Source organism: Lygodium microphyllum, chromosome 9 (genome assembly GCF_053477565.2).
Source record: "Lygodium microphyllum isolate KBCC chromosome 9, Lygodium_microphyllum_v1.1.10, whole genome shotgun sequence".
NCBI lineage: Eukaryota > Viridiplantae > Streptophyta > Polypodiopsida > Schizaeales > Lygodiaceae > Lygodium > Lygodium microphyllum.
The window spans coordinates 76062174-76075690 of NC_141143.1; the positions used below are offsets into that span (position 1 = coordinate 76062174).

Sequence of the window (13517 nt, forward strand, 5' to 3'; positions counted from 1 at the left end):
ACCAAAACATTTGTCTTTAGACACTACTTACAAGAGATATAGTCCCAATTTTTATCATGTCACTTCAAAATGGCCACAAATGCATTATTTACATCACATCTAATCTCAAATTGTGGAGCACATGTATATAATCATTTATCAATGTCTCATGAAAATTACATGATGCATCAAATTTATATTCCAAAATCCTACAACAAAAGGGAGAAGATGACAGCCCTTTCCTTTCAATCAATGTAGCATCAAAGCAAGATGAAGACAACTACCAAGTTGTCAAAATTGTAATAAAATGGATTCTAATATATGTACATATAGAGCTAAAGAAAGAAGACAAGAATTTTGAATCATATACTTTCTTCTAAAACTATAGTAAAATCACAACTTTTGTTGTGTAATGAGGTGTCACAACACCTCACATTTTGAAAATTGTATACTCATTCTCTGTGAAACATCGGCAATCAAGTTTAAAGTAATTGCTATATCTATTCTTTGGATATGATCTTATAGAGGGCTTAACTCATGAGCCTATCGATGCTGATGAAGTCTTTTGCTCAATACCAAGAGTGACCACCATGATCGTCACATCATCATGGTATGTTCTCCTCCTTCCAATAGGTATAGTCTTCAAATCTTCTAACGTAATGCCTAGCCAAAAAAAAAGTAAATTACTATAAAAAGTTCCTGTAGACCTTCAAAAAATTTAAATTTGCATCCTATCTAATACATACACACACACTCTATGCATGCGTGCGTGCGTGCGTGCGTGCGTGCGTGCGTGCGTGCGTGCGTGCGTGCGTGTGTGTGTGTGTGTGTGTGTGTGTGTGACTCACAAGAAGATAAATAAGCAATGTATTTTATCCATCATTTTCTTAGTAGTAAATGAAGCTACATTACAATAGAATATTCAATCCCCTAAACAACTAGAAGGCCTCCAAACCAAGTGGCACAAAGAAACACGTGGAATTTGAAAAACCATTGAAGGAAAAGAATGACTTTCATTAGATGATCCCATGGCACATTATAAAGCAATTAAATCACACAGACATAAACAAAAGCATGACAAATAAAATTGCTAAAATGAATGTGACTATAGAATAGCACAAATTGGTACTTTATCGAGGTGCTAAAACCATCACAGTAGAACCATACTTTAGTGTGAAAATATACATAGTAACTCGAGTAACTTTAGCATATATTTTTGCATTTTGTACCAATGGCACCCTTAATATCAACCATAACTACAATTCTTACATCTTTTGTTTACACTAATAGCATGTCTTTTGAGGTGTCTTAGAGGATGTTAATATAGCTTTCTTACCTATGTGCATGTGTGTGGGTGTACCTCTATAGATGTCCTAAATAGGGAGCATATTTAGTACGAGTGAATGCCTTGAGATGACATGATCTGCATTTAAAAGCCTCGCTAATTGTAGGGGAAGTTATGTTATGAGCACCTATATGGTTGGATATCATTAAATGTGGATTGTAAGTCCTCTAATTATGCCTAACAATGCAAATTTGTTAAGTCTAATTTGAAGCATATGAACAAGTACTTCCAAGTATAAATTGTATGACTTTGATGACTTATTATTATATAGAAAGGAACCTTTTTTCTAACCTTGAGATGGGCTATGGATATGAGACCAATCATGGATTAGTCATGATGAGAGATGCGGAGATAGTTTTGTGCCATTTTGTAGGTGAAAATTTGATGATTCTAGTAGCAAGTTTTCTTGTATTTCTCAAGGAAAGTATTCCAATGTAAGACACAATGACTTCTCAAAGCAAAGGAGACATACAAAAATGCCATTATATATATATATATATAAACACATAGATACAACTCCAAGACCCCTTTAGCCCAAATAAAAGGGTATAACATCACATGCTTTTATGGCCAACACTTTGTGGTATGTTGTATATAGAGGGAATGTCCACTTACAATTGTTCTTTGATGCACTTGACTGCTAACACACCATGAGGATGCTTCATAAGCACATACAACACACAAGGAACTATAAAGACAAAAGGACTCTTTAATAGCATACATAATTATGCCTTTGCACTTGTAGCCCTTATCAAGAAATACCAAAATATCCACCCATCATTCACAAAGTAGAAGCATAAGCATTGCTAACTCAAGCAAGTAGATCTCCAAGTAGCACCCTTGATGAGATCTTTAACTTCAATCTGCATGGACTTACACTCAACTTGTAGCTTCCACACCTACACAAGATTCCTTCATCTTCAAATCTCCACATACACAATCTCCAACTCAAAGCTCCAAGCCTCCTACTAGAGAGTCAACCCTTGGCTTCAACCCACACATGAGAAGAACCAACACCACCACTTATTTCACAAGTAGAAAGGCAAACATACACATGTACTCTACTTGTATAGTGACAACCAATCAATGGATAGTGGAAACACCTTCCATGACTACCACAAAATCATCCTCAAAATCCAAGTCAACAAGGTGGCAGCCTATCCTCATTGTGTTGTGTCTTTTCATGGTGGCCACCTCCAAAAAGTACAACACATAGCCAATAGAGTCTTAGCCATAGAAAACTAGTCATCTCATTAGCCTACCCTCCAACATGAATGGTGTTGTGCTACCACATAGCTCCAACAAAGCATTGCCTAGCATCAATAATCATAGTTAGGTTATGGATGCGCCATTGTGGCATGAAAGGAAAACATCATGGGATCATCTTTACCATTGGCATCAAAGCAATCATCATCCTTAGGTCATGGTATGAAAGGAAAACATTGTGAGATCATCTTCAACATGGGTATCAACTCAAAAAACATCCACCTAGGATCCAAATAGGCTAAAATCTAGAAAACGCCTCGTGCTATTCACACCTCAAATAGGCTATCTCAAACTTAGCTATTCACATCTCCAAGGAAAAATCCTACTAATCATAAGGAAAAAACCCTAGAACAGTACCCTGGGACATGTAATAAAAGTTATTGTTAGAACCATTCAGGGATTGCCTATTGAAAGGCAAAAAACCAAGTTTTTCTACTCTCACCATGACTAATCCATGGGTTTGTCACATATCCATAGTCCCATGTAGAGATTCTAATAAAGAACACCTCACACATGAGTTTTGAGTAGAGAATAATACTATGGTCAATGCAAGACCTTGAGCTTCAATGAGTTAAGTTCAAGGATAGGTGTATCATTATGAAGCTAAACAAGATCACATAAGGGTACAATCTACTAGCATATAAGATTTCAAGTCATTGGAGATACAAGACTAAGAGTTTTCATCCTCGTTTTGATGAGGACAAGATAAATGGATGTCCTAAGGGATGAGATAGTATGGGAACAAGGTACAAGATTTCAAGCTTCAAAAACTTACATGGACAATGTATTGATATCATGAAGTGATATGAATGTGAAATGGAGACCCAGCTTTTATGTTAACCTTTAATGTTAAGGTAGTAAGAGAAGCTTATGATTTACAATGAAAAGTTTATGTATTTTGGTGATGTTTCCAACATCATTGGTGATGAATTCTATGGTTGCAACAACATAATTTAAAGTAGGCCTTGGGCCACTTTTATTTAAATATTGTTTCACCTCGGGCCTATAAAGGTTGCTTTGGTCATGAGGTGACCATAATAGAGAGAATAGGTTGTCACCCTCCTAAAGTAAAGATCGTGGTGTAGACCATGCTATTGTTGCTATTGCCACCACTCTAAAGTGAGTGTTGCTGATTGTGGAGGTGGCCATGTGTGTCGCCTTCATCCTACTTATGAAGAAGGTGGAGTTGACTCTCCACTACAGAGGCTAGAAGTACTGCTAAAGCTAAGGTTGTGTTCATTAGAGTTTGACCAAGATTAAGCATGCTTGTATAGGTGTGGAGGCTACTCATTGAGCATAATTCTTTACGGGTTGAAGATTTAAGGTCCCCATGAAGGTGCTCCTTTTTGTTGGCTATGTCTATGCGGAAAGAAGTCAAGAGTTGACTCTCCACTATGTGAAGAAGTATTGTTGAAACTAAGGTTGCATTTGTTGTAGTTTGGCATAGACTAAGCATGCTTATGGAGGTATCAAAGCTACCCATTGAGTGTAATTCCTTTCGTTCTTCTTGGAGATCTACCTACTTATGTGTTGTAGAGTTGTGAATGCTTGTAATGCTTATTCTATTGGTTTGTAAACTATGGACGAACAATTTGGTATTCCTTTATGAAGACTATGAATATAAAGGTGCAATTATTCATGATGTTGAGTGCTCATTGAGTGTCTTTGTGTTTGCAGTTTCAAATGTGTTTGTCTCTTCCTAGGAGTTATCCTCTTGGTGTGTTGGCTATCAACTTCATCCAATAACAATTGTCAGTGGACACATCCTCTATTTGTCATGTACCATTGAGTATTGGCCATAAAAGTATGATGCTACACCTTGGATTTTGAGCTACAAGATTTCTTGAAGTTGTATATATGTGTTTTAGTATATGAGCTCAAGATGAGCACTAGCCTATTCTATATCTCTCTTACCTTGAGGTGTATTGTGTTTTGCAATGGATTGGAGCTCTCATTAGTGTGTAGGTATAAGGAAGTGTTACTTTCTCTCTCTCTTAGCTTCACAATTTAGGGCACTAGTCACTCAAATATTCAAGCTAATTTTGACTAACTTTTAAGAGCTCTAGAAAATTCAAGTGTCACAACTACTAATACTTTCTTATTTTGCTATGGGGACAAAGAGGCATAATTTGTAAAGTCTTTTTCATGGATTTAGCCATGATTGTAAATCCATTTTTTTGTATGATAGGAGATATTAGCATATGTTCTATAATATGTCTAAAGAAATAATGATATTTTTACAAGCAACTTTTTGACCATCTTGGAAGAGCTAGTGTTTTTCGCAAAATATCAAAAAGGGCATATATCTCATCATTCACTTAGGACATAACGAATCTCAAACTCTAATCCTATTACTTCACTTTCCAAATAGAGTCTTAGTCTTGCATAGCCACACTTCTCTACACAATAATGCTCTTAGAATGGCCCAATCCTACATGAGTCAGTTCATGTTTCCTAGATCACAAAGGCAAGGCTTCTAGCTCAGATTGACATATAAACTAGTTTTTTCCATCATTTTCATTAACATGTTCCAAGAATATTTAAATCTTGGCAAAATTGAGGCAAACTTGAGGCAATCCATTATCCCATATCAAAATTTTAACAATTTCTTCAACTCTCTTGTAGAAAGGACAAAATGCCTCTTATAGAAAGGACAAACTGGAGGTGTCCAAAAACTTTCTATCTTTTGTAGACAATTTGCTTGCTATTACGATTATCTGAAACATAAGATTATCAAACTCTCTCATGAATCTTTTCTTCTTCAACTAAGCTCACCTATCATCATAGAATATTATATATTTTATATTTAAGAAGACTAATAGGATTGCTAGTATTTGATACCCACCATTTCAATGCATGATTTCTATATCCCAAATAGCAATAGGATATTTCTTTTTTCTTCAACACAATTAATTATAACGAATTACTTTTAGATTTAGCTAGCCTATAATATAAGGCCAATTGCTCAACCGACTTACGAACTAAGGATGCCATATTCCAAGCATCCTTCCACGTACAAGCATTAAGGTTGTTGAGAGTTTATGATTAGCATCAATAGGAAAATAATCTTAATTGAAGGCCTCTATCTAAAGCCAAATAACTTGTGTAAGTGAACTATCACCCTTCTGATCTTTGTCACTCAACCACTTGAGCTCATCCAACACTTTTTTCCAAGTACTTACAAGATACTAAGCAAGCTAAGACTGGTTAATCTTCTCCTATTAATGAAGATCCCAACAATCAATGCCCTTCAATTTACCACACAAAATTCTATTGTTATAAAATTATTCTCACATCAAAATGTCTCAAGGCTAATCAAAATCCTATCTTTTGATGGGTTGATAGGCCAATCTAACAACCTTCTCATGCAATGCCTCAAGTATCACATCTACTTTACTTCAACGGGTAGTAAGATGATCCCAAGATATGGCCAATTGAACTTTATTACCCGCAAAAGACTAGCTAAAGCAGTTAAATAAAAGATTCCCATTTCAACAACTATTCGAGAAGGGGAAACAATAGTATTAAAAAGCTGAATCAACATCATAACCAGCTTTCTTCACAATGATCGTACTAGATAGACCAAGCATGAAATGCCTTCTCCTTTACAAGCTTCTTCCTAAACTCAGTCATTAACCATTCAAAACTTTGTACCATAGTGACACCCAAATCTGCAACACCACCCAAGCATTTGATGACATATCCTTTTCCAATATTATTTAAACGCCCTAGATAGTCAAAGGGGCTAGCATTATCATTGGAATCCAATAGTAAGAATTCACTTTCTTCTCACCTAATAATAGATGTAGAGATAATAACATATTCCTCATGAACACCTAGAAATTCCCAAAGAGAAATAGACTGTTGGGCAGACATAGTGATGACTAGATGTTTTGGATGGTGGAGTGTTGAAAGGTCAAGAGGCATATAGTTGTGCCATTTATATTTGCCAATTGGCTTGTTGTGCAACTACACTACTATATGGATATATCTTATTCAGTGTACTCAACTTATGGATAAACAATGTACATTTTTGTATTCGGACTTATGTGCTCCGAGAAATGGAAGTGCATTTTGATCTGTATTATATTCTTTGTTTTCTGCAATATGAAGTATTTTCCATGTTGGTGTTTCTTTGTGTAGGGTCCGAATATCTATGGCTATTGTTTTCTGTGGCGATGTTTGTACCCGATTACACTTGGCAACCACGATGATCATTGATTTGAGTACGTCTGCATGTGCACATGCTCTAAGGGGCCATCATTGCCTCCTACTACCCCTTCGTGTGGGCGATGTTCTAGGTAGAGGTAGCAGCGATGGGAAGCACCTCCTGAAGTTCCTGGCTTCCTACCTTATTCTGTGATGAGGAACTGATCGATGCAAAGTATACCCCTCCGCGGTCTTGTCTTGCGAACTCAATCATGATCGATTCTGCCGAGATCAGACCGTGCTTCCCCTTCAGCTTCTCAATCGACTGCTCTCTCTACCCTACTCAAATTAGTGGGGAAGTATTTCTCTTCTGCAATACCCATTGTGGTCTTGCCCATCCCACCTCAAAGCATTCTAGTTACCACTTGGATGGTGGCTCAAGCCATGCCAAGTTGTCTTATTTTCCTGACATTCAATGGGTCTGAATCTTACCCTACGGAGGAAGGATGTACCATGGTTGGCAGAAAAGCATGGTTGGGCTACTTGGGCTGTAGCTCAAGTAGCCTTTGCAAAGCAATTCCAGCAAGATCGAGAACCTGGAATGGTTGTGCGATTCAAGCAAGGTGAGTCTACTGTGTAGGCTTCTACCGCCCAATTCAAGGTTCAAGCATATTACGCAAGCACAGTAGCCAAATAGAGAGATACTTCATGCTATGTACGTCCATCGTCTAAATTGAGACGCTTCAAAAAGCCTTGGCAACGAAAGATCTAGCTGCATCTCAAGGTCGCCATGGTCGTAGGGGAATATAAGAAAGGAAAAAGCAAGAATACCACCAAGTTTGCAACCAAAAATCATGGTTCTGAGTCTAGCGACTTAGAGTCAGAGGTAGCCATAGAGGAAGATAGTAGCAATGATGATGAGGGCTTTGAGGAGCTGGGCGATAAGAAGCCCAAAAAGTCTGGCAAGAAGAAGGACATGCGTAGCAAATCCTTAGAGGACACTCACAAATTTTCCACCAAAAATCTCGTGTACTAAATGCAATAATTTGGGCCATCTAGCTACTAAATGCAGTTTTAAATCAGCGATGGTGTGGTATTTGTAAAGTTGCTACTCTCATAATACTGAGGTGTGCTGGTATAATACTCGGACTTCGGTGGCGCGTACTGGAGGATGGTAAGGGATGGAAGGGAACCCACCTGCCAGCAACAACTGGAATATTTCTAGATCTCTAGATGATTCAACCCAATCGAGTAGTCTGGAGGTAGCCGCCATGACTGCAGCAACCCTAAAGAAGAAAGTACAGAAGGCGTACCGCTCCACTAGGTCCCATTTTCGAAACGACGATACCGGTCATCTCGATCTAATGTTAATGCAAAGTCCTCAATGATGTATTGTTGGATAGTGAATCCGGATCAGTAGTAATTATCACTTTCACCCACATGCAAGTAATTCAAGCAAATGGAATGCGATCCTGCACCTTTTTTGGTCTGAATGGTGAACCAGCAAATCTACTCTAGAGGAGAATCCGGAGGGTGAAGCCAATGATGGGGAAGCAATTGCAACCGCAGCAACATCGGACGTGGCAGAAGTCCTATGACAAGAAAGGAAATTTGAAGCTAGACTTCAAAAGGTCACCCTAGTCATGGAGGATGATTCCAAGCGAGTCAAGATTAACATATCTCTAGATTTGGATTTCTCGACTTAGTTGATCGAGCTTCTAAACGAATTTAAAGATGTATTTGCCTAGGATTACCTGGATATGAAGGTCCTTGACTCTTGGTTCTATTAACATGGCATTCCACTTAAGTTGGATGTTGTACGTGTTTGGATGCAACTATACCGAATGAATCCGCATATGGCCAAGTTAGTTAAAGAAGAGTTGGACCACCTCCTCAAGGTCAGATTCACTACCCTAGTAGATCAAGTAGAGAAGCTATCCCTGATCATGATTAGGCCCAACAAGAATAAGAAGCTCCAAATCTCTGGATTATTGAAAGCTTAACGAGGCTACCAATCTTGATCCCTTTCCCTTACCTTACTTGGATAGCACACTGGATGAAGTGGTAGGGCATGAGATGTATTCTTTTCTGGGTAGATTTAGTGAATACAACCAAGTTTGATTAGCCCTAAAAGATAAACCAAGGACAGCTATAATTATCACATATGGGGAGTGTTTATTTCTATTGCAATGTGGTTCAGCCTTAAAAATGCTCCCACCTCCTTCCAATGTGATATGCAGGGGATTCTCAACCCCTACTTGACTGATTTCATGAGGGTTTTTCTTTATGACTTTAATGTCTTCAGAATGATTCTTCTTAACCTGTTACATCTCCAAGTATGTCTCACACTATGTCGAGAGGTCAACCTGAGTCTTATTCCCATGAAAAGTGTGTTCTTGATCAACGTGCGAATGTTATTATGACATGTTATTTCGGGACATGGCATTGTTCTTGACCCTCAAAAGGTAACGATGGTTATGTAGACCATGATATCAACCTCCCTCTTTACTATGCTACAGTTTCTTAGGTTCATTGGCATGGTCGGTATCTGGGCCTTTTGGCCAATGTGGCCATTCCTTTGAATCGGCTAGCCCATGTATCAAAGTCTGCCTTCAACTGTGATGCGAATGTAGATTTATCCCTTTGATGCCTTCAATTAATGTTTTCCAAAGCCCTAGTCTTGACCCCTTTAGATTAGAATAAGCCTTTTCATGTGTTCATTAATGCTTCCGACAATGCAATTGGAAGTGTTTTAATGCAAAAGGATGCAAAAGGTTGGTTTCAACCCATTTATTATGCTATCCAATAGCTCTTGGCAGTAGAGAAAAATTATTTTGTCACCAAATAAAAGTGTCTAGAAATTATCTAATTTGTTAAGAAATTTCAGAATTACTTATTGGGGAATCCTTTTGTCTTTCATGTTGACCATTCAACTTTGGTCTATTTAGTGAAGCAACAGAATACCACTAGCTACCTAGTTCACTGAATATTTTTACTTGAGGAGTTTGATTTCAAGGTGGTGAATAGGCCTGGGGGTAGATTTATTGTCCCAACTAGATTCACGAGAGGTTCTGGTCGGCATAGAGGATGACTTTCTCGATACTCAACGCTTTGCAACAAAGGCTAATCTGGATTCCACTCTGACTAACCCACCCTAGACCTAGTATGATGAGATGTTAGTCTTTTTTACCACTAGTGAGGCACCAAATCATCTACTTACAGATCATCACAAGCGTTTGGCATTGTGAAGCAGGCAATTCGAGTGCATTTTGGTCCAATTGTATCATTAGACACTCACAGGAGTCTTACAATGAGTTGTTCTCCCTATGGAACAAGCTACAGTCATGGAAGAAGCCCACCAAGGGGTGGTGGGTGGACACTTCTCTCTATACATCACCATCCAAAAGATTTAGCATAAGCAGACCTATGGGGGCCGACAATGCATGGTGATGTGCAAAAATGGGTTCGGCAGTGTGATTCCTGCCAATGCTTGGGACAACTCCTGGCTTTAAATTTAGTTCCCTTTACATATGATCCTATCATTGGAGCCTTTCTAGGAGTGAAGCCTTGATTTGTGGGGCCAATTAAGCCAACAACTTCCAAGACCAAGAATATGTATATCCTAACTACTATTGATCATCGCACTAAGTGGGTTGAAGCCTTTCCCTTAAAAAATATTTTGGCCAACTCGATCGTTGCATGTCTATTTAAAGATAACTTGAATTGATATGGATGCCCAATGGAACTGGTGAGTGACCATGGTGGTCATTTCATCAACAAGGTCATTAAGAAGCTCATAATGGTTTTTCTTATTATTCATAAGAAGTCCTCACCCTATTATCCCCATGCCAAATGGATTAGTAGAATCCACCAATAAGACTTTGTGCAAAATTCTAACCAAGTTGGTGGAATATCGTCGAAAGGATTGGGATACCAAACTTCCACTAGCCTAGTGGGTCTATAAGACTTTGTATATGGTGGCTACTAGTCTTAGGTAGGGATTTATGAACATATAAGCTCTATTGAATAGACTATTATCATGGCATTATCTTAATAGTTCTCATTATGCAAAATTATTTGCTCATTACCTCAAGTGTTAGGGCTTTTGCTACAAAGTAGAAAGAAAGTTTTGGTTGTGATTATTAAACAATGTAAGCATAAGTTTGTTTACTTGTACGTGATTAATCATGGAGTGAATTCAAATCTCAAATTTCCCAAAATTATGAGATGTATGTTGATGCACATTTGGAGAGGAGTGGTGGAATCCTTAGCCTTTACAAAAGATGGATGAAACCAAAACTTAAATGTGTATGCTCTACCAAAGAGAATGTGGGGATTCCACTTGATCAAAAAGGGAAAATTTTTTATACATTCTATATTTACACTTGTGTTATTAGTTATGTGTATATAGATCTCTAATTAATGCGAGTAGATTATGGTGATTTGGAAGTTATTCTTTTGATAGGAGACTAGAATATGGTTGAGACCCCTATTGAACACTCACATGGGGGAGAGAGTACGCATGGACGAGAGGCACAAGTATTGTAGAACTTGCAAGCTAATGTTAAGTTGTGGACCTTTCTTCTATAGAAAGGGGAACTAAGTTTACATCCTTCACTCAAAGAAATAACCACAAGGATGACAACTAGCATCCAATAAGGGTTGATTGGATGTATGCTTCACACACTGATTGGTGGTGGATTCAACAATGCTTTTGAAGAAAATTCATAAAACTGAAACACCATCTGTTGATTATTTGGCTTAATGTGTCATTGGAATATCATGTATTGATTACTTGACGTAATGTGTCACTTATGATCTTTAGAATGTGAGCTTTTGTATCACATCCATTAATGTGTTAGTTTATTTATGATGTTTCAAAGCCTACATTTAAGATTTCATGGCTGAATGAAATTGAACACCCTTAGTGCAAAATATCATGATGTTGTGCATGACTTCCAAACTTTAGCTAAAGTCATGTCCCTTATTCTAGTTGAAGTTGAGTTGTCTTGCATCCTACTATAAATCTCATGATGATGTTCACGACATTGGGCCTAAGTTTCTTGATGATGAAACTAGGATTGAGCTCATGTGAGAGATTGAAACTTACTTGGAGAATTAGGACAAGTCTAGGCTCATAGTGCTCTCTAGAAAGTTACATAATAAGCTAGGCGAAGCAATATGTGGAGGTGTAGAAGAGAGATGGCAAGAGCATAGCCAAACTACAAAGAATTAAGAGAATGCCTCTATGGAACTTGACAACTATTCACCTCATCTCAAGGCCAAACATGTTGCCTCTTTTCCTCAATGAAGTTTAGATGTCCATCTAGGTAGATTCTAAGAGGTTAAAGCTTGCTAAATAATCTTAGATTGGCAAACATATGATAATGGTTCTAGCAAGGCTACCTTTTTATAGCCCAAGCAGGTATTAATTCATCTTAACCGATATACCATATTCTTAACTTCACTACTCAACCAAGGAATATTTCATTTTTAATCAAGACAAGATGATACTGCTTAACCCTTAGCAAGGGGCCACTAGCCCCCCTCAGATTGCCCCAAACAAGAAACATGTCAATGGCCCTTCAAACCCAATTTTTGCTTCCTTGATCATGCACACCCTTGCAACTCGATTAAGTATGCCTAAATTTCCTAGTAAATTAACTACTCTATCTAACCTATAGACTAGATCCACATAAGCAACCCTTTACTATCTAATCACATAGAACTCGTCTCACATGAAAATGAGGACTGCACAACTTTGAGCACCATGGATCATTGGTGGCACCTCGCAAGGGTAGGGCATTGAGTATATCTAACATACATATATATAATATGAACATGCCAAGGAAAGAAACCTTGTTATCTAATCCAAGGAGAATCCACAAGCTACTCTGGCTTTTCTTGTGGAGTCCTTATGTACTAGATACTATGATTTTGCATTTTCATACTATCTACTATACTTTTTGGGACATATTTCACTAGAAGGCAGATTCTTGAGATGGTTTACTACAACATTCTAGGAAAAATGCAATATATTATAACACATGTTTATAAAAAGGGATTTTTTAAGGTTTTGGTGGATACTCAAGCAAAGGAACATTTGACATTATCACACTGAATGGGATTCAAGGGAAACCTTGCCTGCATCGTACAATGGTATGCAAAGTTTTCCCCAAATCGATTGCTACTATATTGGGTTTCGTTCCCCAAGCTCCACTCCCTATTTGATGCTAAAATTAAGTCGATTACTAATGCACTCAATCATGCCTTATATGTGCCACCAATTCTGATGAACCCAAGAGTTGATAGCTTTTATCATGTGGAAAATATGCATGCAACCCCTTAGAGTGTTAGAAATTAGGATCCTAGAGGTTTTGAGTGCCTATGTAAGGTATGATTATTCCCCCTTCCTTGATGCACGCTTCATATGTTAGGAATCATGGCATTTTGAGAAGGATTGTTCTAAAGAGAGTTAATACAAGGGTAAAGAGCAAGAAAAAGTTACATTTTAATATTCTAAAAGGCGTAGAATGGAACAAGTGACACCAAAAAACAACATTACAATGAAGGAAAATAGCTTCACAAGACAAAGATGATTGCTATGTAAAAACAATTGCTAATTATCTTTCATGTTAGGGGCATGTGATCTTGCTTGTGCTCCAAAGGTAGAAATGAGGTTTTGGACATTCTTATTAAACATTATAAGCATGACCTTGTCTTGGTTACAAAAGATTAAATGTGGACTCGATTCAATTCTCAAATTTCCCAACTATGA

At 37.7% G+C, this 13517-nt stretch overlaps 1 protein-coding gene across 2 annotated transcripts in view; it reads right to left on the minus strand.

Moving 5' to 3' along the window:
* Positions 1-132: 132 nt before the first annotated feature.
* Positions 133-13517, minus strand: part of LOC148031199 (putative protein phosphatase 2C 40) — a 37811-nt gene continuing 24426 nt past the window's right edge. The window contains exon 3 of one of the 2 annotated variants that reach the window (XM_087684732.1): positions 133-642. In XM_087684732.1, coding sequence (XP_087540858.1) covers positions 515-642 — 128 coding nt within the window. In that variant the 3' untranslated portion in view covers positions 133-514. Of the gene's footprint in view, positions 643-5810; positions 6262-13517 lie in introns of those variants that run through there. The other variant, XM_087684733.1, reaches the window with a different exon arrangement.